At 42.1% G+C, this 25,297-nt stretch overlaps 1 protein-coding gene across 10 annotated transcripts in view; it reads left to right on the top strand.

Annotated features, from left to right (window-relative positions):
* Nucleotides 1–24,835, top strand: part of tjp1b (tight junction protein 1b) — a 36,523-nt gene extending 11,688 nt beyond the window's left edge. For 3 of the 10 annotated variants that reach the window (XM_053319788.1, XM_053319789.1, XM_053319790.1), the window contains exons 2-28: nucleotides 5,926–5,982; nucleotides 6,370–6,494; nucleotides 6,614–6,716; nucleotides 6,982–7,297; nucleotides 7,676–7,782; nucleotides 8,465–8,633; nucleotides 8,839–8,983; nucleotides 11,037–11,170; nucleotides 11,708–11,813; nucleotides 12,423–12,573; nucleotides 13,190–13,298; nucleotides 13,392–13,611; nucleotides 13,850–14,034; nucleotides 14,173–14,268; nucleotides 14,377–14,459; nucleotides 14,570–14,780; nucleotides 14,878–14,978; nucleotides 15,077–15,427; nucleotides 15,767–15,997; nucleotides 17,065–17,925; nucleotides 18,029–18,120; nucleotides 18,926–19,141; nucleotides 19,244–19,380; nucleotides 19,826–20,291; nucleotides 20,476–20,693; nucleotides 21,235–21,378; nucleotides 23,036–24,835. In XM_053319788.1, the coding sequence (XP_053175763.1) occupies nucleotides 5,935–5,982; nucleotides 6,370–6,494; nucleotides 6,614–6,716; nucleotides 6,982–7,297; nucleotides 7,676–7,782; nucleotides 8,465–8,633; nucleotides 8,839–8,983; nucleotides 11,037–11,170; nucleotides 11,708–11,813; nucleotides 12,423–12,573; nucleotides 13,190–13,298; nucleotides 13,392–13,611; nucleotides 13,850–14,034; nucleotides 14,173–14,268; nucleotides 14,377–14,459; nucleotides 14,570–14,780; nucleotides 14,878–14,978; nucleotides 15,077–15,427; nucleotides 15,767–15,997; nucleotides 17,065–17,925; nucleotides 18,029–18,120; nucleotides 18,926–19,141; nucleotides 19,244–19,380; nucleotides 19,826–20,291; nucleotides 20,476–20,693; nucleotides 21,235–21,378; nucleotides 23,036–23,130 (5,220 nt within the window). In that variant the 5' untranslated portion in view covers nucleotides 5,926–5,934 and the 3' untranslated portion in view covers nucleotides 23,131–24,835. The remainder of the gene's footprint in view (nucleotides 1–5,925; nucleotides 5,983–6,369; nucleotides 6,495–6,613; nucleotides 6,717–6,981; nucleotides 7,298–7,675; nucleotides 7,783–8,464; nucleotides 8,634–8,838; nucleotides 8,984–11,036; nucleotides 11,171–11,707; nucleotides 11,814–12,422; nucleotides 12,574–13,189; nucleotides 13,299–13,391; nucleotides 13,612–13,849; nucleotides 14,035–14,172; nucleotides 14,269–14,376; nucleotides 14,460–14,569; nucleotides 14,781–14,877; nucleotides 14,979–15,076; nucleotides 15,428–15,766; nucleotides 15,998–17,064; nucleotides 17,926–18,028; nucleotides 18,121–18,925; nucleotides 19,142–19,243; nucleotides 19,381–19,825; nucleotides 20,292–20,475; nucleotides 20,694–21,234; nucleotides 21,379–23,035) is intronic. The other 7 variants (XM_053319792.1, XM_053319793.1, XM_053319791.1 and 4 more) reach the window with 7 other exon arrangements.
* The last annotated feature ends 462 nt before the right edge of the window (nucleotides 24,836–25,297 follow it).

The raw sequence follows: 25,297 nt of genomic DNA on the forward strand, positions 1-25,297 counted from the left end.
CGTTTTCAATTTCTGAAGTGATCAATCATCTTATTCTACTTGTTTGCTGCTTCACTGCCAGCAGCCAGCAGCAGAGTGTGATCCTGTTGTTGTTTTCCGTCTTTGGCCGCAGTGCAACTCGCACAATGTTCCTGAAAGTGTGCTGCCGCTTTGGACTTTTGTAGCAATTTGTTCCCCTACTGACGTGCAAGTCGTTTTGTCGATTTCATTCCTAATTTGATTTAACGGGGTTGCAGGATTTTGATTATATAAAACCTCTTTTGAACAAATTGGAGTTTTTTTTTTCTTAGTTTTGTTGCTGCAGGAGTCTCAGAGAGCTTTTAGTGCTGCTCTTATCATGTGGGAACTCATCTGTGGTTGCAGTGGGGGGGTAGGGAGGGGGGTTAGGGAGGGGGGGAGCTCATTTGGGTCTCCAGAAAAAGAGTGGTGTCTTATCTCAACTTATCTCAGCTAAATTTGGTGCTTTACTACCTCTCTGTGTAACATGTGAGAATCCCAGCACCAGCATTAACTCCCCTCCATTTTAAAATCTTTTTTTAATAGCCACATAAAGGATTTGTGAAATTGATCAACCTCTCTTTGTTGTCTTTAGACCCTGCAGACAAAAAACCCAACGAATGGGCCCTACTTAGAGAGGAAACTTCATTCATTTTCTTTTCTGTATTGCATCATTTTGTCTGAGTCGATATGCTGCGTTTAATATAACAAGAGGTCATTAAACATTCTCCAGTGTTCATGCTGCAAGTTTCCCTTAAATCACGCTGTTGCAGCATCACAACGGCAGAATTAATGAGAGCTATTTTTAGCTCCTCTTGTCTCAGAGTGGTCAAAATTGAATAAGGTTCTGCCTCATCCCCCAAACCACACTACAGCAGCAAAATCTATGCTCTCAGTCAGAGGATTGAACACGCCACCACAGTGCCTCAGTTCTTTCTTTTGGAAGAAATATGGTTTTATTTTTATGCTGAATAGAGAGTCTGGGAACATGCACTCTTTAATTTTAATGATCCTCCAAAGTGAATACAAAATGAAACACCATCTCAGCTTCCCTCGTCATGGGTTGTGTTGGGTAGTATTGTGATGACTCATTGTTTATTTTCGTCTCCAAGAAGGCAGACTTTCTTCTTTTATTTTGGGTTTTTTTTTGGGGGGGGGGGGGTTTGGGTTCAGTTTTTGCTTACATGAATTCATCTAAACTGTATCGGTGTTTGTAATATAGCAAAGATGTTAGATTCGCTCTGGAAAATCACATTTCAGGATTGTTTCAGTTGATTTCTTTCTGTTTTTGTGGTGGCTGCAGGACAGAGTCTGGGAAGTGAAGAAGAAGAAGGCAGAGATGCGAGACATGACTTGGAATAAGACCCCGATGATGAGCTCCTTTCACTATTTTTCCAGCCAAATAGATTTTTGAATTTGAAAACAACTGTCATAAGACAGGTACCTTGCCAAAGTGGCTAGTAGGCACGCCAACAGCTGCCAAAATCTGTTCACATTCATTGTTCTTGCCTCAGACTGGAGCACCAGGTCGCACGTGTCGGGGGTCATCGTTGCTAAAAATGTCCTCCAAAATTCAAACTAGCAGGAGTGGAAAATGGAGATGTGAAAAATAAAATCCTAATTATCTCATGAGCACCTAAGTAAAACATTTCCATAAATATATTTTGGATTTTTCTGAGTTGTAGCTTCTTCAAGATACATTGTCCCTGTTAAGGTATAAAAATGATCACCGATTCTACCAATCTAGTTCTACCAATTCAAAGCACATATAATTGAACAACCACCTTAACCAATCATGCTCCTATCAGGGTGTTAAAGAGTCTGTATCTCCTGGTGTATGCTGCCTGTTTAAGGGCTAGACTTTATTTCTAAACATATGAAAAGTGGCACAGTAGAACTAAATAGCATTTGCTTATCAGAGCTCAGCGTGCAAAAGAAAAAAAACTCAGATAAACATAGACGGCTTATAGATTTATAAATTCAATAAAGGAAAGGACAGTTTTCGTGTCTGTCCTCAACTCTCAGCTGTGTGATCCATCTGTGTTATAGTCCATCTGTGTCGTAGTGCTGGCTCCCAAGTTGCCTGGTTGTAATCCCCCAAGCATGACCCAACCAACATGGTGTGTCTCCACTGTGGAGCGGCTGCCAGGACTGGCTCTGGCTTGTGGCATGAAGCTTCTGTTGGCACCAGTTGTTTGTGGCCGTAAAGGGCGTACACAACAAAAACTCATCAGTTACTGGATGCTGATGGGACTTCACTATAATCTGCACACACACACATATATATATATAGGACCGGAGCAGAGTCACGCCTCCTTCTTCTGACTTCCTTCTGTGTTTACTCTCATGAGATTAGTGTCTTTAGCTCTGAATAGGGTACTAAGATGTTTGGTTGGTTATAGGACTAAATACAAAAAAATGCCATGTAAATAAATAGTGTTATTTTTTTGCGTTTGTTGCGTCTTTGTTAAATCCTACAAAGCACAGCGCTTTTAAGGAGATCAAAAGAAAATGGTAACATGTTTGTTTTGGGACCGACTTTAAAGCCATTAGTGCAGACTATGTTGAGATGTAGACGTATCAGCAGTTTAATAGAGCTCATCTAAAATGTAAAAAAAGAAGCTTTTGTTTGCAAATTAATTCAGCCGTGTCTTTTTTAAAAACCTCCCACAGTCGAGAGGAACCTTCAGACACGGCCTGAAAATGTCAGGCCACTTGAACAACACCACACTGTTCCCCCCTCTGTTACCAGAGCAACAAGCTCTGCGGGAGGAGAAAGCAAAATTACATCCCTTCAAAATGAAAGGTGTGTGTATGTGTGAGAGAGAGAGAGAGAGAGTGAGAGAGAGAGAAAGAAAAAGAGGGAGGGAGGGTGGGATCGAGAAACACTGCAGGACCCTGCTAAATCTGTTTTTGTTTTTGTTGTGTGCCCCCCCCCCTTCCTAAATTCTGTTTAGTTTTTCCTCCATTTTTCAATCCCTCCTGTTTTTCCTCCATTTGGAATTTCACATACCATTAATTTTATGGTGATTTATTTATATTGGGAGCGCTCTCTAATCATATTTTCCAGACGACAAAATCACATTTCTCGCAACCCGGCTGCAACACGGCGCCTTAAATATTCTACGTTTGTTTGTGTGCATGTTTGTGTTATGCTGCATTAAAGCCTATAAACATTTCTGAAAGTAGAAATGTCAACTGGAAACAAGTGCCTACCATAACTTTTCAGTCGAGTGCCAAACACCCCTCGATAAATTTACACCAAATGTTAAGACTTCTTTGCATCAGCGTTTCCACAGTGCTGATTAAGAAGACACGAGCATAAATCCTCCCCCCCCCCCCCCCCCCCTCCTCCTTAAAGAGCAAACTTTCCAGAGAATTCATGCTTCTGTTTTCAGTCTTCTTTAATATTCAGATGTCTTTTTCTCTCTCTCTCTCTCTCTCTCTCTCTCTCTCTCTCTCTCTCTCTCTCTCTCTCTCTCTCTCTCTCTCTCTCTCTCTCTCTCTGCAGCATTCAATGTAAAAGGCCAGGAGGGGGGGCAGGGAGGGGGGTGGCCTTGTTCAAACTTCTTCTTCTTCTTTCTTTTTTTTTTCACCCACCATAAGCAGCTCGAGAGGTTTGCGACAGTTGCTGCCAAGCCCGAGAACGTCTGGGGCCACTTGTGTCGATTTATTCAGCTGCCTGTGTTCCCAGACGACCGGCTAACATTTGGCACTTGGCCGACAGGTCACGACAGACATAAGGACGATGTGTTGAAGGAAGCCAGCGTGGTAAAAAATAAATAAAACAGAACAGCCAACACATTCAGTTGGCTAAATTACTGCCTCTGACTTCTCTATTAGACACAAACAAAGCCGGGTGTTGTTCTCCTTCAAACTTAGAAGATGTTTCTTGAACTTGTAGCGCCTCCTCCTCCTAGATTTATGTATCATTATCACTTTCAGGAACTCGATAGCGACGCCATTAGCAGGTTGTCATGTTAATATGGGCGCTTATTAATCTTTCACATGACGTCCGACTGACACCTGCTAGATGTTTCGGGGTTGGATCTGCCAGCAGAGTTGTGGTTGATGTCAGTGGAAAGGCCAAGTGCTGAAACTGATGCTGCTTTTAATATAAGATTCAGCTCCCCTCCCTCATCTTTCATCATACTTTAGTGCACCGCAACATGAGATCATTTTTTCCAATGTGTTTTCTGCCGAGCTAGTCCATACTGTAAGCGTTGGGGGTGTCAAAGAAATTACCAGCAAAGCAGGAGGGAAATGTGTGATAGTCTCACCTATTAAGGTCACAGACCTGGGATCAATTTACATGACGAATGGGGGTATATGCATTAGGTGCTGCGATATAGGTTGTAATTTGCCTCAAATGGATGGACCTGATAGTATTTTATACGCCGTCATTGAATGTCTAATGTATCATGAGATTATGGCGGAGGTGAAATGATATAGAAGCGGAGATAAGAAGTGAGCTGGAGGGCGCAGAGGACAATGCTGACCTCACAGCTGAAGGAGTCGACCTTCATCTTATCCTCTCCGGTTGTTAATGTGACGACGGGTTGTGCTTTAATTGCAATGACTGTCTTTCACTGTGTGGGCTTGTTGTGCCTATTGTATTCAATACACTGTAAACACAGGACCGCATACAGTGTACTCATTATAAAGAAGAGCGTTTCCTGACTGACACCTACATGTTGAATGTGTGTGTGTGTGCGTGTGTGGCCTGTTTGATTGGCAATGTGTGGGTGCAGCACAGTGCAGCTATCTTTATCACTGTAAATAAGCAACAGAGTAAAAACAAAGTCAATAACCTGCTGCGTGCAATGAGTTCAGTGACAGTTTGTGTCCTTATTAAATTTTGTGTCTGAAATAACTCAAACACTGAGATTGCTTTTCTCTCTTTAGCAGAAACTCGTACTCAAGGGAATGACACAGGCTTCACTAAAATACAGTTTAAATACTAAAATACCTTTCAAAATGCTTACTTTAGTCTTTCTGTTTGTTCTTTTGTTCTTGGTAGTTCAGTTAGTATTTCTTTACATGCTTTATTTATGATGCAGGAGTGATGAAAATAATACAATAAAACAAAAATACCTCAGGATACTGTTGTAAAAAAATGAATCACCCAAATAATGACTCAGTAATTACTTACTTTCTTCATTCTGTCTAATGTAATGTATGCTACAGTCATGTTAAATGGACATGCCTGGAAGCAGCAAGTTTACACATTATACAGCAGATAGCTGACATACATCATTAAAAAAAGATGACGATTGACCTTTCTGACTTTGATAAAGGTTAAATTCACTGTTGTTGGAGATTATATTGTAGGAATAAACTGGCTTGAACATTCAAATTGTAGGTTTTCGGTGTGTGAAGCCTCAGTTTGAAGCTCTAACAACAAATAAATGACAGAGCTTATTGTTCTCCACAGGTATTACTGATACAAAAGGTAACAAAAATATTTAAAAGGAGAAAAGGAGAGAAGATCTTTTAACAAATGTTACAAACATAATATAAATATATAAATATTCTGCATACATTTAAACTAAATTAAATTCTTACCTTTATGCAAATGTTTAGTTTTATATTAACTTCAATTATTAAGTTAAACCCAAAATAAACACCATTTAGGCACTTTCACTGATTAACTGATAATTATTCTCATTAGGTCATTAAAATGTTCTTTAGCCAAATGATAATTGTTTGATTGATATTTGCCAGCTGTAGCGAAGACAAATAAAAAGAGTGTTTTGTTGTTTTGTTTAAGAAAACTTGGTCAGGACACGTTACATGTCTGGTGACTGAACACGTGTCTCTTTCACCACACGATAATCAGTCTAGCATAACTTAATTTTCTTCCTTAGATTTAGAAATGGTTTGATCTGTCATGTTAATCACACTGTCGTCTGTATCTCTGTTTTCTAGAGCGCAGCAATGGAGGAGACTGTCATTTGGGAACAGCACACAGTAACACTACACAGGGTGAGTTTTTTTTGTATCCTCCCTCAGATGCTCTCTCTACTTACCTCTGTTGAGGTCCAGATATCTGTCTGTCCCGTGTGTTTGTCTTGTTATCTTTGCCCCCATCCATTTTCTTTCCCTCCTATCTCCACTGCACTATCACTATCAAAAATGGGCTCAGTGTGTACATAGTTGCAGGAAGATAAGACAAAACAGAGCAGCTTTTCTTCAACATCATCTTCTCTGACATTCACCGCTGTTAAGAGCACAAATAACAATATATAACTATTCCTTCTTTGGTTTTATAGTAGTTTGGCAAAATACTTAGTTTGTCTTATCTTCAAGCAAATTTTTTTTTTTCATCCACCTAAAATCAGCATCTTAAAGTGTTTGCTTCTGTGTTTGCAGGCACCAGGGTTTGGCTTCGGGATAGCCATATCAGGAGGTCGGGATAACCCTCATTTTCAGAGTGGCGAGACCTCCATTGTCATCTCGGATGTGCTGAAAGGCGGCCCGGCAGAAGGCCTACTACAGTAAGATTTTGTTCTGTTATTGGAAGCCTGGTCAGATTGTTAGTTATTCGTATTAAATTACCCTGCCTGCTCCAAAAGGACTCCAGCGTGTCTGTTCTCTGTGCCTCTCCTCTCTGTAGGGAAAATGACAGAGTCGTTATGGTCAATGCTGTCTCCATGGACAATGTGGAGCACGCGTACGCAGTCCAGCAGCTTCGCAAAAGTGGGAAAATTGCCAAAATTGTGAGTTTAAATAGTGCTTCATGAATTGTTGAATAAGACTTTGGGTATGTTTTTGGCCAGTTTGTGAAAATGAAATTTAGAAAGTATAATGATTCAGAAAAAGAGAGGTCATATTTATAATTATCTGAATGATATGTTAAACATCCTATGCTTGCCTTTTCTCATATTTCACAATTGATCGTGCTTGATCAGGGGACTGATTGATTCCTCTTACTGTAGCTGATGTGTTGTCAGGCTCGTCTAATATCTCATTTCACTCTGGCAGACAATCAGACGAAAGAGGAAGGTGCATGTCCCCATGGGCCGCCTAGGGGAGCGGGAAACTATGTCAGAGCATGACGAGGAGGAGGACAGCTATGATGAAGAGATATACGAGACACGGAGCGGACGCAGCGGTGCTTACAGCGGCGTGGGCGGAGCCATGGGCAGGCGCAGCGGCCGAAGCAGCGGGCGAAGGGACAGGGAACGCGAACGCAGCGGCTCGAGGGAGAGGAGTCTCTCCCCACGGTCAGACCGCCGCTCGCACAACCTGCCCCCACGCCCTGCCAAGGTCACACTTGTCAAATCCCGCAAGAATGAAGGTGAGGCTCACAAAGTCGGGGATAGAGACGGAGGTCAGAAAGAAAATGGTTCTGTTTTTGGACACGTTGCAGTTGCTGGTAATCCAGGAAATCACCTGCCATTTTATTTACCCAAGTATTAAAAGACAGCCTGACTTTTAGAAGAGAATTAGACCTCCAAATCAGCACTGGTGAACTGCCAGAGTAAACAGAATTTGCCAGCCACAGCAAAATCCAAGTTAACTTAAGTAAATCTAAGTAGAAGAGCAATTAATCTTCTTTAATCAGTCCTGTTAATCCCAGCGGGAGCAGTGGCTGACAGCTAAGTGTGGTCCGTGTGCTCTTGTCACGTGAACTCTATGCTAACATGGTCTTTGTTGCTGTCGTTCACTTTGTAAGCAGAATATGGCCTTCGCCTGGCCAGCCACATCTTTGTCAAGGACATCTCCCCTGAGAGCCTGGCTGCCAGGGACGGCAACATCCAGGAAGGGGACGTTGTACTGAAGGTGAGAGGGAGAGTGGAGGAGGGAGAGAATCAATAAAGATGAATGAAACAAGTGAAAATAATGCATAATTTCCTGTTTTTTCATTTTTGTATCGATAGAAATTCAAAAAATAACTGGTAAAATGCTGAAATTGACAAGTACTCACTGAACTGCCACGCTGTGCTTTTTTACTACTATATGTCATGTGCTGTCTAATGTTGCATAACAGCAATTACAGTTGCAGCTTGATCTGCTTGATGAAGGTCAGCTCTTTTTGGAGCACACATAAAGTGCTCCATGTGCATAACAGGTACTTTTTGAACTGAATCAATCATTTCTCACATCAAGCCTTCTCGCACGTGTCATGTCACTCTCTTTTAACGGCAGCGCTTCACAGATGAGTGGTTAATAAAATGGACACTGGGTAGAATTTGCCTATTCTGTATCTGAGCCTTGGCTGCATGTCATTTTTCCTTGTCTAGGCTGCCTCTCATAGCTTTCTAATTTGATTTCACCCCGACAAAGAGGAGCAGTGTTGCAGCTAATTTGCATCTGATCTCTTGCTGTTAAGATGACAATCCATTTGTGACCGTATTATTGTATTAAAATGTTAAACAAAGACATTGTTTCACATTCCTTGGCAGTGGGAAAAAATTGTTCTTCGTCATGTCACAGTCTTTTTTTTTTCTTCTGCTCCTCTCAGATTAATGGCACAGTGACAGAGAACCTCTCCTTGATAGATGCCAAGAAGCTGATAGAAAGGTCAAAGGGCAAGCTAAAAATGGTTGTTCAGAGGGACGAGAGGGCGACCCTGCTGAACATCCCTGACCTCGATGACAGCATTCCTTCAGCCAACGCCTCTGACAGAGACGGTGAGAGTGGTTTTAAGTATTGGATTCAGCTGACACGGGGGGGCGCAGATTAAAAGCCAGTCTTGTCAGTGTGTATCTCAGACTGCAGTCGTTGAACAACTGTAAGATACAGCTTTAGGCCTGAACTGTTCTTTTCACCTGTTTTTCTTTTCTCAGCTGTCTACTGAACTGAGGAGGAAATTAAATACTGCTCTTGTTTGATCAGACATTTCAGATATCCATTCTCTGGCATCCGACCATTCCAATCGATCGCATGACAGACATCGTAGCAGCCGCTCCCGCTCCCCAGACAGACGATCTGAACCCTCGGACCACTCAAGACACTCCCCACCACAAATCAGCAACGGCAGGTGAGGATCATCCACCCGCAAATTTGCAGAATTTAGAATAATAATCATGTGGAGATAATTCAGTCTCTGCTTTTCATATTAAACAATAGTGACCCAGTTCCCACAATAATGGACATTTCAACAGAGAATAATCCAGTAGAGGCCACATTATTTAACAGAGGAGCTTCCAGTTGTCAAAGCCAGTCAAGACCGGCTTGTTTTTGTTTTGTTGTTGGGGCTTTTTGGGTTGTGAAGGACCTTCGATTTTTATGTTTGAGGTTAATACCAGCGACCAGCCCATCCGGCACTTCATTGACTGTAACCTTGTTTGAAAGCGCCTCATTAATTCTTCATTTAAACTCAGCAGAGCACCACAATTGTTGCCTTTTTCACACCGCTTAGCAACCTGAGAAAAATAGAAGCTGCAAAATCTTCAGTTTTAGTTTAGTCAAAGTTCAGTTGTTGACCCATATTACTGCGTCTCTGGGATTAAATGTCATCTGTCATTTTCAAGCAGCAACAAAGCACTTTTGAAGCATCAGTTGCAAACACTGCGAAATGATCTGAAGTGGCAAAAATGGAGTCTCACCAACAGTGACAGAAAAACACTTAATTAGATTTGCTCTTTTTATCCCCTTGATATGCCACCAGCTGGAGAGTACCGTAAGTTTGTTTATAGGTAGTAATAGTAGTAATAGACTAGTAGTAAACCCTGAATAGCTTTAAAGAACATTATTAGAGAAGTAGATCTTGTTGTAGATATTGTGACAAACTGTAAACTTGCTGCCATTGTGACAACAGAGAAGTGATGAGTTCTTGTCTGGGAAATCCCTGTTTTTAGGCAACAGCAAAGTATTACCTGATGAAATATTGTTGAAAGGCCGTTACATGGCATCAATTATTCAGTGACATGTCTTGTTTTGACTTGAGATGACAGTGTCCTATGAAAGTGTCACAAAATCTCTGTGTCCTTGAATATTTTGGTGGACAAACCGCATGTTTGGCAGAAGGACAATATGGCTTCAACACTGAGGGAACAAACGGACGTCGCCAACTATCAGTGTCAACTGTCTCTTCTTTTTTCATGTGGCTGAGCTTTTGTCAGGAATCCTTTCTTTATATCTGTGGATGTCTGGCTTAATAATGCTCTTTCTTCTCTGTTGAACAGATTTTTTTTCAGCAGTGCTCACAAAAAGCAAAAATGTTTTGTAATGATTTCCTGACATCTAAGCCACTGAAACGCTTGAATAATTCATTTAAGAAAGTATTTTAATCAGCAGGAAGGAGATGTTGGGAAGGGATGCTATTGTTTATCTAAACCTGATTTGTGTGACCTGTGACCTTTCTCTCACTCCAGGAAGTTGGCAGTTAAAAGTAGGGCCACCTCCAGGATGAGTTGAAAGAGAAGTTTGTTCCACTGCAGTCACTTCAAACAGGGTCCTTCTTAGTAGTTTTGTCCCTCACCTCACCTTGTGAATAATGTAGTACTTTGCCAGTGAGGTTGTGCCAGTAAGCTGTACCACTGGGAAGTTGGCTTAGCTTCCCCTCTGTTCTCTTCTGAGTCCTCTCTGTCAAACTCTTTGGTATATACACAATTTATCAAAAACACAAGGAAATCCTGTCATCATTTCCAGGCATAATTGGCTTGGGTCACTGTGCATCAGTTTGCTCAGCCGTACCGTTTAAAAACTGGCATTCAAGTCAAACCTCTCCTGGTTTTTAGCCAGAGCCACACAGTGAAATTCACCTGGAGGACAGAATCCACTCTGACACCTTAGATAAGCTGCTCTAAAAATAGAGCACAAAAGAGAGGAAAGGCAAAGTTGTGACCTTCAAGACTAAGATACAGCTTCAGACCTGAACTGTTCTTTTCACCTTTTTTTCTTTTCTCAGCTGGAGCGTGTCCACTGAACTGAGGAGGAAATTAAATACTGTGTAGGTTTTCAATTGAGAGTACAGCCTAGTTGTAGTGTGTAGTCAAGACTGCCTCCAAGCTCAACATCTCCTGAATACACTATTTATAATGTCGTCCTTTTCATAAGATAAATTGTACAAAATCTATTTTTGTCTGCAGTCACAGAAGTCGTGATGATGAACGGGTCTCGAAAGCGGCTTCAACACCAGCGAAGCTAGCAGAAGAGATTCCTCTGCCCAAACCGAAGGAGCCGGCTATTGCCAGAGAGGAGAAACAACTCCCACCACTCCCAGGTCAGAGATACAACACTCCGTTTTTATTATACTTGTAAGGCAACGAAACATTTCAGCAAGTATTTCCCTGTCTGTCATCAGCATCAGACATTCAGATGACTTCATAATAGTGAAATGAAATCTTGTTTGAACTCGTCATTTTTGCCCTTTTTATAAGCACAAATACAAAAAAAAAGTTAGATCCAGACGCCTGCTGAGCATGGCTGAGTTTGCCTAGAGCCAAGTGACAATAAACCGTATGAGCTGATCGAGTCTGACGTTCCTCCCCGGCCTGCAGCACTCTGCTGCTTTTCTGTTTGACCTCCCTGCTCAGGACGCTGTGTGCCTTGAGTTTGTGTGTGTGCTTGTGTGCACAAGTGTCAATGTGATAATGTTTTGCCTGTGTGGTTTTGAGCAGTTGTGTTTTTCTTCAGTGCAATTATTCTCAATTAAACTTATGTAAATGTAGTGATGTTAATTTGTTACAGTGTTGTGGGTGTTTTCCTTTTTTCAAGCATGCGCATGTTAATCACTTGTCTCGTTACTTCGTGTTTTCAGAGCCCAAGCCGGTGTATGCTCAACCTGGACAGCCGGATGTAGACCTGCCAGTCAGTCCCTCTGATGCCCCTGTGCCAAGCGCTGCTCATGACGATAGCATCCTACGGTAAAAATCAACAGCATCATAAACCATACCATAAAATATACAAGTCTCCTGAGGAACTACAGCCAAAAGTCCATTAGCTCTCAGTACACTTAATCAGATGAGAAGGCGACTGTGAGAGGAAACTTTTAATGTGCAGTTCCATAGCGACCGCACATCTTGACAGTTTTTGAAATGCTCCTGTGCACATCGTGCCCTGAGTTATCTATAGAAAGCAGAGAATTCACTGCCTTAAAAAACGTTGCACGCACTTGTTTGCTGGCAAGTTGAATAAGTGGCTTTGAATATGACTGAATGCACAATGTGTCAGTGCTTGTGCATGAGACAAACACTTGTCTGTGGTTATTTTGGTCCATAGCTAAAACGTTGAAATGAATTCAAATGTTCTCTAGGATTGTATATTTCCTTTTCTAAAGAGCAATTTTACATCCTTGCTTTTGCAAACTCACTAAAAAGTAAACACTCTCTCAACAAAAGAAAAACCTGGCTGGCAGCCAAGATTCACTTATTATTCATAAAGTGTAGTTTGCATTGGAGAAAAGGAAACGCCATCAAATGGTGCCATGTCAAAGAAAAGCAGCCTTAACTATTGTCTTCTTCCCTCATCCTTAGGCCGAGCATGAAACTGGTGAAGTTCAAGAAGGGGGAGAGTGTGGGGCTGCGGCTGGCTGGGGGGAATGATGTGGGCATCTTCGTCGCTGGAGTGCTGGAGGATAGCCCAGCTGCTAAGGAGGGACTGGAGGAGGGCGACCAAATTCTCAGGGTAGATACTTTATTTTTTACACAGTGCAGTGTATGAGCTGGCTGCAGTTTTCAGAGTTGATGTGGTTGTTTTACTTTAGTTGTTGCTGGAAAAAAAGTTATACATCAAAAACTGTGTGTTGCAATTGATCTCTTTGTTTTAACAATGGGTATCTGATAGTGTCTGTAAACAGCCATGTTTTATGGGGTATGCGTCTCAAGCTTTCCCTTTTATTTGCGGTTTTACACGCTGGCAGCTCCAAAATTCCTTTACCTCCAGGCCGGTCTCTTAGCAATATCCCCGAGGGAGCACACACACACAAAAAACTGTGTTTCCTCTCGCTGTGTTTGTTCCATTTCCTCACAGCCATATATCTCACTGCTTGTACCTCCTCCTCTTTTCTCCCAGTATAATGAGGAATGACTTTGGTTCTTGCAGTGCAGTAAAACCTGCAGTTTCCCAGGCAATGCTGAGAACAGGAAGAGAAATTTAAACCTAAATTTAAATAGTGATTTACACTTTCTGTTGTGCACACAATATACAATGAAGGCTTAAATTAAAGTGAAAAGTACTAGATAGCAGGGAAGTTATTATGTAAAAAGTATGACACAGTAATCTCTGTTTTCCCAAATTCCAGGTAAATAATGTAGATTTTGCAAATATAATCCGCGAGGAGGCGGTGCTGTTCCTCCTTGACCTTCCTAAGGGTGAAGAGGTCACAATTCTTGCCCAGAAGAAGAAAGATGGTAAGTGAAGTGAGTAAGGGGAAACAACAAGACCTTGATTTCTATCGGCCTCATTGGTCCAGTGGATCTGACTCTCTGCTCTGTCCTGTTCAGTGTATCGGCGGATCGTGGAGTCTGATGTTGGCGACTCCTTCTACATCCGGACCCACTTTGAATATGAGAAGGAATCTCCGTATGGGTTAAGCTTTAATAAGGGCGAGGTGTTCCGTGTTGTGGACACTCTCTATAATGGAAAACTGGGCTCCTGGCTGGCTATTCGCATCGGCAAGAACCACCAGGAGGTGGAGAGGGGCATCATCCCTAATAAAAACAGGTGACTCTAACACTTTGGCTTTAATTATACATTCTCAAGAGAATGACATGCTAGATAAATGTTTGTCACAACAGTGGACAGTCATTCTCCTTATTTGTATTAAGTTTGTTATTGTTATCATTGCCCTGAAATGTACTTAGTTGCTGGCAGTGTTGAAGTGAGCAGTGCCAAGTTTATGACACATCCATTAGCTTGTGTTACATTATGAACTATCCCTCTTCCTGCTATGTGTCAACAGAGCGGAGCAGCTCTCCAGCGTGCAATACACTCTCCCCAAAACAGCAGGGGGCGACAGGGCGGACTTCTGGAGGTTCCGTGGTCTTCGCAGCTCGAAGAGGAACCTGAGGAAGAGCCGAGAGGACCTTTCCTCCCAGCCAGTTCAGACAAAGTTCCCGGCGTATGAAAGGGTTGTACTGAGAGAAGGTGAGAAATCTGGCCACATCTGCTTGTCCATAAATGTCAATGTGAGACTTATGCTGCATTCTTATTGTAGTGCTAGAACTATATAGTGGGAAAGCACCATTAGTGAGCTCATTTTATTTTCATTCTCTTTTTAAACAGCTGGTTTCTTGAGACCTGTCGTGATATTTGGGCCCATCGCTGATGTTGCTCGAGAAAAACTCTCCAGAGAAGAGCCAGATCTTTTTGAGCTTGCAAGTAAGTTTGTAAATATAAATTGTAAATATAATTGCAACTGACACAAATCATAATAGTATCTTTTTTGTTTGTTTGTTTGACGTAAATCTCTTCTGTCTTGTTTCCCAGAGAGTGAACCGAGAGATGCAGGAACTGACCAGCGTAGTTCAGGAATCATTCGTCTTCATACCATCAAGCAAATCATTGACAGAGTGAGCATGCCTCCTCTTTTTATTTATAATGAATGCATTGTTGATTAACTTTCAGACTATTTAATCACATGTTCTTCATGCTTCCCTTTCTCTGTCTTTATTTCATGAAGGACAAACACGCTGTGCTGGACATCACCCCAAATGCTGTGGATAGGCTGAACTATGCTCAGTGGTATCCGATCGTAGTCTTCCTAAATCCTGATAATAAGCAAGGTGTGAAGAACATGAGGACCAGACTGTGTCCAGAGTCCAGGAAGAGTGCCAGGAAGCTCTATGAGCGAGCCATCAAACTGAGGAAGAATAATCACCACCTGTTCACCAGTGAGTGGGCGCAGAATGTTGAAAGACTGGAAGAAAGTGAATTGTCTGTTTTTTAAATGTATTAACTTGATGAAATTACTCTAAAATGTTTTCTTAGCCACCATCAACTTGAACAACATGAATGATGGTTGGTACGGAGCACTTAAAGAGACCATCCAGCAGCAGCAGAACCAGTTGGTGTGGGTGTCGGAGGGCAAGGTGAGAGAGGGGCCGTTTAGGTTTTGTAAATCCATATCATAGAACAACATTATGAGATCTGCTGGAGCCATGAGGTAATGTTTCTCTGCTCTCCTCAGGCGGATGGTACTACAGAGGATGACTTGGATATCCACGATGACCGTCTTTCCTACCTGTCGGCGCCAGGTAGCGAATACTCGATGTACAGCACAGACAGCCGCCACACTTCAGACTATGAGGACACTGACACAGAGGGTGGAGCGTACACAGACCAGGAGCTAGATGAGACTTTGAATGATGAGGTGGGTCTGCCCACGGAGCCCGCCATCACCCGCTCTTCCGAACCTGTGCGAGAAGACCCACCTGTAATTCAGGACACTCCTGGTTACCCTGGATACCAGCACCCAGTGCAGCCTGACCCAGCCAGTCGTATAGACCCTGCTGGTTTCAAGATGGCCGCTCCGCAGCAGGTAAAGTTCATATCTCACTTTGCAGGCAAGCCACTGCAGGCTGTGCCTGTCAGAGATGGATGTATGGCTTAAAGTATATGACTGCAGAGCAGAGGAGTAGCTCCTTTGTGTTCAGTGTTGTTTCCTGACCTTTGTTAAGATTACATGTGCTTTGTTAAGTAATAAACATGTTTTAGAAGCTACTGGTATGTTATCTAAAACCACATTTTTGCAAGAGCATTCTCTGGCCGGTGTAAAACTGATTCAGTGTAAGGAAGAAGATCATGGTGTCGGGGTGAGGTGTACTTTGTGTGCCCTTGGCAGGCTGTGTTATAAATGTCTTTTAACAATATTTCACAGCAAGATGAGGCTGCTCTGCCCATGCCCTCGTTGCCTCCGACGGTGGTAGCACCCCCTGCTGTTGAGCAACCTGTACAGCTAGAGGGTATGCACCTAGAGGAGCCGTCTGCTGCAGCCGCAGCTCCTCAGGCTGATTCACTTAGCAGTCCCAGCCCTGCCCCTGAGCTTATTCAGCCCCCACCACCACCACATGAACCCCACCCGTCTGGACCACCTGGTCCAGAACCAAAGGTACCCGCTGTTTCACCAGCCACTCGGACCGGGCCTGGGCCCCAGCCTGCTGTTTTAACTGCCTGTCTTCTCGCACATGCTTTCCACTCGCTCTCTGCATGACATGCCCACACTGTGTGACTCACTGAGCCCACTGTGTGCCTCTGGCTCCCAGAGAAAATGTGTGACAGACTAGTCCACATGCACCACAGTGGGCTGGGAGACCAGAAGGACTGGTACATCTGAGTCTTTGACCAGGGTGAAGACATCCACAACCAGCCCTAACTGTTGCCTCTTACTTCCTTTGCATGGCTCCTAATGTTTTTTGGGTTCCTTTCAGCTTTAACTCTCCTCAGTAGATGAACAATAGTAGCACTTACAGTGGCATCGTAATGGTAGATGTGTCGTCTGTTGTAGTGCCAGTAGTTTGACGTTGCATTAGATGCAAACTGAATGTTGGTTGCATGATGAAAGCTAACCTGCAGACAGTACTATTGGTAATGATTTCCATCAAGCAATTCTCCCTATGGAAAGACACACCTACATCAACACACTGCATTATGTCTTCTGTTCCATAGTTTTGTTCTGAGTAGATGCCAACAAACAAACCTTCTTCCATAGGAAGTACTGTAACTAGATTTGCTGTCTACAGGCTACACATCATATGTTTGAAATGAGGCCTTTCAGAAATGTACAAATTGCTTGTTAGTCCACTATTTATAAAACGTGTTAATGTGTAAGATCTACTTGTGAATATCATCATCATTCTTGAAAGGCATCTTGTCAAACAGGCATTCAGAACTGTTTTGAACAATGGACAAATGTTTGCTTGTGTAATTTGCACTTTGACTTGATGTTGAATTAAATTATGAGGGTTTTTAAAAGAAATAGTTTAGTTAATATTTTAAATGTTCATTTCTTTTAAGATTTCACTTTATTTCCCAGTACTGAATTTAATCTTTGAGTTAATTTTAATCTGGTGTTGGGAAACCCTTTTTCCCTGACTCTCTGTCCTTCAATATGGTGGTTGTTAGGAGCTCAAAATGATGATGTGACAGATGTATTCATTCAATGTCGTTTCTTCACAGATGTACAAGAAAGATCTGTACAGTATGGACGAACCCATGCGAGTCAACCATGGCCTGAAGCAGTCTATGAGCTACAGTCACCAGCCGCCGTACCAGGACAAACAGCCATACCGTGAATACGACCACCCGCCTTACGGTTACGATGGAGGCGGCTACACAGAACCAAAGCCTCACAACACTGACTCTCACCTGCACTACGACAACCGTGTGCCTCATTACAACGAACAGTGGCCCCCCTACGACCAGCAGACCTCATCCTCCCAGCCCGCAGGTTACCAGCCGGGCCACCAGCAACCCATGGGCTACAACCCCAGGTCCCCCTACGAGGATGGGCCAGCGAGGGACTACAGCCCTCCTCAGCCACGCTACGATGAGGCCCCACCTGTCGGGTACGATGGCAGACCACGCCACAGTAAACCTGGGCCCATTCGTTATGATGAGCCACCCCCACCCCCACCTCCAACAGGCTATGAAGCCCGCTCTCCTTACGAGTCAGAACCTCACTGCTTCCCCATTAATTCACCTCGATCACCGGAGCCCCCAAAGCAGTATTACGGCGACTCTGGTCTGAGGCCCACCTACATTCCGGGGCCTCCAAGCCGGGGCTACAAGCCAGGGATGCATGAGCCCATGATGAACTCTGAACCACCCATTCCCCCTCCTAAATCAGAGACCCTTTCCTCACCGGGCGAGCAAGCGATCTCTCCGGGCTCCAAACCGCTGCCCCCGCCACCCCGGGAAGACATGGATGAGGACCCGGCCATGAAGCCGCAGTCAGTGCTCAACAGAGTCAAGATGTTTGAGAATAAACGGTCTGTATCTATGGACAGGGCTAAAGAAGGAGAGTCACCTGCAGTCAGGGTAAGAGCTGTCGGCTCATTAGCTCAAACATTTTCTGCAAACTTTCTATGAAACTCGAGTAAGATACAAGAAGCACTAAACACATCCTCTCTTTGCCTTTCAGCCTGCAGATGTTCCCAAACCTGTGAATGCACCTGGCCCAGTCCTCAAAGCTAATTCCCTCAGCAACCTGGAGCAGGAGAAGTCCACCTATAGGTGTGTAGTCCTCATTATAGCACTTCAGGCTGTAGAGTAGGTAGGTGAAGGACAACTCAAAGAACGCTGCAAAAAGCGTCTTTTAATTCATACATTGTTGTTTGAGCTCCACCTAGTGGAGCTGAGTCACTGTGCTGGAAGCTAGACTTACAGTATGTGGTGTGTAAAGATCCAAAAGACTATTAGGAACATCACAAATGATGGAAGAAGTATTGAGGCCCATCTAATTATTATACTATTGGATTATTCTTAGTGATGTATTACTGTCTGTGCAGTATTTTAATGTGTAGCTGGTGGAGGAGGAGCTAATTCTAACTACATTATATGCTGCTGGGTAGTTCATCTAAAACAAAACATCATACTTGATAAACTGATCATACAAAGTTTTGCCTGGAGTAAACAGTAACATTAGGTATGAAATGTTGCTGACTGTTTACACCTATAAACTTACGTTAGGATTGTTTTGACAACAGATTATGCTGTAGGGAGGTGTTTAATCCCTATTTTGTGGAGTTTCTTTCAGCCCCATCAGACCTGTAGCTAACACCATCACTACTGCTGGCACAGTAGGATTTAAGTCAAATCTAGAACCCAAATCAATTAATACATTTTAATCAGTAAATTAGTCCATCCTTTTTATGCAGGTTATCTTGGTCCAGGTCACATCATTATAAATTATTGTTATACTGCTGTTAAGTACTAGGAAAAAAAGATGTAAGAATAAATAACTCCAGGTCATATTGTCCGCTGTCATACTTTCATACTTTGCAGCTGTTTCACTTGTTGTCCTTGGCTTCCTCCGCAGGGCTCCTGAGCCACAGAAGCCTCACACTAAACCTCTGGATGATGTAGTGCGTTCCAACCACTATGACCCAGATGAGGATGAAGAGTACTACAGGAAGCAGTTGTCCTACTTTGATCGCCGTAGCTTCGACAGCAAAGCCATGGGCCAGCCCAGTCCTGGCATCAATCGCTTCCATGACCTGCCCAAACCTGCTCAGCTGTCGTACCCGTACAACAGGTACGACCACACACGGGACTGTCCTGAGCTCTGTACTCACACCTGCTGCAGAATCACACTTGTTTTTTTATTGATTGTGTCGTTTGTGTTGTCCTGCTGCAGAGTTGAGAGTGTAGAGAAAGTGAGTCCAGTAGAGAAAAGATACGAACCCCTGCCTCAGATCAGCCCCTCCTCTCAGTATGGGCCACCTGCCTCCGCCATCCCACCCAACACGCTGCCTAAACTCAGCCCCAGTGACGGTGAGCTCTATAACCTTTCCTGTCTGACTCTCATATATAATGTAATATTTATCTAGAGTTCATAAATATGCAATAATGTGTCACCTCTGCTCTTCAGATCTGTCGTTTTGGGCTTCAACTAAGAATCAATTTAATTATTAATGAATCTGTAGATTCAATCACATCTTCAAATTATTCAAGTTTCATTATAGTCTAAAACACAAAGATATTTAGTTTACTATCACATAGACAGAGCAGTGCTACACATTTGAGCAGCTGGAACTAATATAATCCATTAACTAATAATCCATTAACTAATTGTTTAAGCTCACAACACATGCAGAAAATGTTATTGCTTTATTGTGCCTGTTCTAAATAAAAATAGATCATTATCTAACCTGCTAAAGATATAATCATTTGATCAAGACTGTATTTCAGTGATTGTTTCCTCCCTCAATATTTGCAGGGAGCTCTATACCTGAGCCACTGAGCTCGCCCAATCCTAAACCTGAGCTGGCAGCTCTCAGGCCGGCTAGCAGGGACGAACCCACACCAGGCGGCTACCTGCCTCCGAGGGGCCTCCCTGACAAGTCCCCCGTCAACGGCACTGACACAGCAGCCCCAAAGACCCTTGGTGCTCCCACTACCTACAACCGCTATGTCCCGAAGCCTTACACCAGCTCAGCCCGGCCCTTCGAGCGCAAATTTGAGAGCCCAAAGTTCAACCACAACCTCCTGCCCAACGACACACAGGTGAAGACGGACCTCCTCAGCAAGGCCGGCGTGGTGAGCAACAGCGGTGGAAAGCCTCAACTGTCACCACAGCCCCTGGACCACGACAGCGGCCTGGACACTTTCACGCGCACTATGGACAACAGACCCAAATACCAGCACAATAACATCAACGCCATCCCTAAGGCCATCCCTGTAAGGTACGACGCTCATAAATTTTACTCAAATCAAACAGCACCAGTAAGTTCCTGGAGAGAAGTTACAGAGGCAGAACGAGACGTGTTTGTTCTCGGGGGGGTTTGCTTTTCTGCACTCTGCTGTGCATTACTCTCTGCCTGCGCTGCTTTGACTGATGATACTGACTTCTGTGCCTCTGTTCCTCAGCCCCAGTGCGCTGGACGATGACGACGAGGATGAAGGGCACACTGTGGTGGCCACCGCTCGAGGGATCTTCAACTGTAACGGGGGGGTCCTGAGCTCCATCGAGACGGGCGTCAGCATCATCATCCCCCAGGGTGCCATCCCCGAGAGCGTGGAGCAGGAGATTTACTTCAAGGTGTGCCGGGACAACAGCATCCTGCCCCCCCTCGACAAGGAGAAAGGTGAGTCCCACGGTACCGTTTCTGTCCTGAAAATGTCAGAAAACAAGAAGTTAGAAACAAGAAACTACATCTGAGAAAAGTATTTACAGTAAACAGGAAGTTTTGTTGGGTTTTTTTTTTTGCTGCAGATATGCATATTAATAAATGTTTACATTAAGATAAAGTTTCAGCCGTACCTTCATCAGATAATTAAAGCTATGAGGTCAGGAACAGTTACAGCAAACAATCTAAACATAGAACACTACACATCTTTATTATGAGTTGTATGAATTAAGCCTTAAATAGATGGAATATGTAAAAAAGACATTTAGTTATATGTACAGTTATAAATCTGTTCTCCATACTTAACATTTAACACCAGAGGAGTGTTGTAGTTTAATTAACCCAGCAAGTCAGTCAACATTTAATATTCTTCCACTACGAAGACAACAGAATCCATACTTCCTCTTGTTATAAATAATCCTGCCTTTGTGTTTGTGTGCTGATGAATTCCTGCATGTTTTGATTTCTGGATTAAAAATCTTGCCGTGTGTCTTTGCAGGAGAAACGCTGCTAAGTCCGCTGGTGATGTGCGGCCCTCACGGACTCAAGTTCCTGAAGCCGGTGGAGCTGCGCTTACCTCACTGTGCGTCTATGACCCCTGATGGTTGGTCTTTTGCTCTAAAATCCTCCGACTCCTCGTCGGGTACGCTGTCCTCTCTCTGTCCTTTTGGGGTCTGTGGGCTGCCTTTGGTGATTTATAGCAGAGAATTAATTTGTGTCTGAATAATTTTAATCATCTCTTTTTTTTTCTCCTCACTTCTTCATCATGCATGTGCTGTTTGGAGATTTGAGTTATTTTTATTGTTTTAATACATTTCAAGATTGTATCCAAATCTTGAGCTTCCTAACAATCATATAAATTTAGTAAAAAAAGACACAACACAACGTCACCAGAGCCGCAGCTGTTAGTCGATTAACTGTTAACTGAGTCCATCGACAGAAAATTAATCGGCAACTAAAATGCCAAGAAAACTCCTCAATAGTGAAGCTTTTCTTTGTCTTATCTGACATTAAACTGAATATCTTACAGTTTTGGACTTCAGGTTGAACAAGATAAGCAATTTAAACTCTTTTCTGACATCTCACAGACCAAACACTTAATCAGCTAATTTAGAAAAGAATCTGTAGATGAACAGATAGTGAAAATAATCGTTACAAATGCCACCCTTTTCTTTAATTGCTTTCTTTATTTGCTTTGAACAGAGAAGACGGTGTTACAAAAAGCATGCAGTTTATTTGCTGTCAGTTTTGAGTTCAGTTTTTTGTTATGGATTAACAAAGCTTGACCTTTTTTTTACCTGCAGTTATGTTGCTTGTGCTGTAATCATGACTTTTATGTAAGATGTAAGATCATTCTTTATGATGAAGGTGCAGAAGGTGTGCTTACATAATGCAGCTAACAGATTATATAATTTAATGCATAAATGAATGCAGAATGTATTATGAACTCCTGCTCATCCGCATTAATAAATGACAGAGTTGCTGTGAGTTAATGTGATCAGTGAACGCTCATTAACTCACAGTGACTTCAGACTTTAATGTTTATGTCACCAAATTATCTGGAATCAAGTCACACAGGTCAAACTCATGCATGTAATCCGCCTTTCCAAAAACACAACAGTATTTATGTACTATTACTATTTTGATATCATTTTTGTGAGTTTTAATGTATATTAAGTTGTCATTTGCAATTTAGCGTCATGATATTTACTTTAGAGGAGACAAGTCACCACCAAGCAGTCACTGTATCAGGTGCAGTTCTGTTAGCTTTAACAGGTCTGACTGTTTTCACCCAACCTGCTCCATATTTTTTGGGTTTTCAAGTAAACAAGTAAATATAATGAAATAAAAACAAAAACACTCATATGTGACTGCCGAGTTTCATAAGAACAACTTGATATTTGTATGAGAAGCTGCTGTTGTGTTCTCAGAGAAGCTGAAGCTCTCCTTTTTTTCTATGTAACTTGATCACTGTTAATTTGGTGACATATAAATGAATGTAAGAAGTAACTGAGTTAACATTCATTAAATATAGCATCAACTAATCACATAATAGGAGCTCATTATACATCCTGCGTTAATTGATGCATTAAATTGATTCGTTAATTGATGCATTAAATGATAATATATTATAATATAATTATAAGTGGTATCAGATGAACAATGTTTTTTATTGCTAAAAACTTTTTCTTTTTTTTTTTCTTTTTTTGCTTTGAGCATCTGCCTTGTTTATGTTGTCTATATTTTAAAGAGGAAGGGCGGTTCTCCAGCAGCTGACATCATGTGTCTATTTCCCGCAGGTGATCCTAAAACCTGGCAGAACAAATCTCTCCCTGGAGATCCAAACTACCTGGTGGGTGCAAACTGTGTGTCTGTGCTCATTGACCACTTCTGAAGAGGGCAACAGCTGGCCTGTTACTGAATGTGATAAACAGGGGAGCCTCAGTTTGCCCCTGCTGTGCTCCCTCCGTCATGGCAGGGGTGCAAAATGCTTGATGAAGTACGAACTTGACACTCTCACGTTGTTTACTGTGCCCAAAAGAAAAAAAGGAGGAAAAAAAAGAAAACACACACACAAGGAGAGTCGGAGGAGTCCAGCATCCCCACGGCTGTACTCTTGTTCTTTTCTTTCATTTTTTTCGGTGCTTTCAAGGCTTGCAAAAAATAAAGATTAAAACAAGTTATTTAAACAAAGGAACTGAAGTTGGAATGCATGACCAGTGCCACAGACTGAATAATCTCATTTTGACATTTTTAGCTAATTTTGTAAAAGGTCAAAGAAGTGCAAAGAGAAAAAAAAAAGGAAAATTTTGGAAAACTTGTTTAATATTGCAATGGTATTTTTGCGTACTGTTTAAAAAAAACAAAAAAACAACAGCAAACACTCACAAACAGCAAAGTTGGTATATGCAAAACTTTTGTTTGTGAGTTCTGTGGTCATGCGTTTCACTCATGAAGGATCTCTGAGGACTTGAGAAATGCTGAGCCTGACTGATGAAGGATGACGTAGGCATCGTAAAGATTAAAAAAAAGAAAAAAGAAAAAAAAAAGATAAGAATGAAGGTTAAGTATTAGTATCAGACGCCTGTTTGTTCTGACCGGGCGATCTCTGTTTAAAACTGATGTTTTGTAGCACTGTTTTACCGTAGATAAATATACTGACTTGATTTTACAAACTCCTGCTGTCTAGAGATCTATGCATGTGCTATGACTCAGGTCCACAAGCCTGCTACTACTAAGTTCAACACATGAAAATCCCATCGTACACTGCAAGCAGTGATGCCTTATCTGCATATTAACTTTTCAGTGAAACTTTAAAAACATCGGATCCTTCAGTTATCGCGATCACTACGGAAGAAAAAGTTGTCTCTGCATTTTCTCATAAACAGTGAACTCGGATTTAGCACACGAGAATAATCGAGGCTGACGAAAAGGTATGCTTTCTTTTACTGCTATGCATATGAAGTCTGAGGAAATACAAAAAGCTAGAAGATGTTTAAAATTGTGGCTGTACATATTGCTAGCATATGGCCTTGGTTCTCTGTAAATGAACTTTTGTACATCTTTGTTATTTTGTATAAAAGAGAAAAATGTTTGTTAAAAAAGAGAAAGCGGTTACATTGGTTATGTTTGTATTCTGGTTATACCCCTGAGCCTTGGAACTGACATAAGCAGTAATAAGTCCGACTTTTCTACCAACATATACACACACACTACTTAGGCATTTTTAACAGTCAGAAAACTTTTTATTCTTATTTACAAAATAGAGAAGTGCTTGGTTTAAATGATTTTAAAAGATGTACTTGAGGGGGTCTGCTGTGAAGAGTGGTCCCTTCCTTTATTTGTGATACTGGATGCTGTATTGTGTGCCCTGAAATGTATTTTTGTACTAATAGACAATTTATTATGGCACATCAGTACTATTTTCTTTTGATATGATAACACTGCTTCAACCCCAACACTAGTTTATTTTCCTGTGTGGCTGACATTTTATTTATTTTGATTTCTCTTCGGTTCAAACTGTTTTTGTTTTTTTTTTCCTTTGCGACACATTTCTAAGTATACCACTGTATTAATAAATAAATTCATTTTTAAAGTAACTGCTCCGATGATTCAGGTGTTATGTGTTGCTCCAGACTTCCAGATGTCTCATGTATCGACACACCTTGGACTGTTTTTATTGTTATTGTTTGTTTGTTTGTTTGTTTTCTGGATTGTGAAACTCTTAATTTAAGCTTTCTATGATTCACAGCTGCTTCATGTTCCATCGGGCCTTTTCGGAGTCACTTATGAACTTATTCCTGATTTTTTGCCAGTCTGATTTAGCTTTCTGAAACCTGCAGTTAATCTCTGACTTCCACATTTTTCAAGTGACTAAGCTTGTGAAAAACGTAGAGTACAGCGTTGTGTGTGTGTGTGTGTGTGTGTGTGTCACTCAGGGCCAAAAGTTCCTCTGCCCAAAGAAATGACACAAACACATCAGAGGCCTCTAGATGCAATTTGGGAAAGAACAATTTAAAGATCCAAACATTTCCTTACTTGTTATATATTACATGATAAAG

The sequence above is a fragment of the Scomber japonicus genome, chromosome 5 (assembly GCF_027409825.1).
Source record: "Scomber japonicus isolate fScoJap1 chromosome 5, fScoJap1.pri, whole genome shotgun sequence".
NCBI lineage: Eukaryota > Metazoa > Chordata > Actinopteri > Scombriformes > Scombridae > Scomber > Scomber japonicus.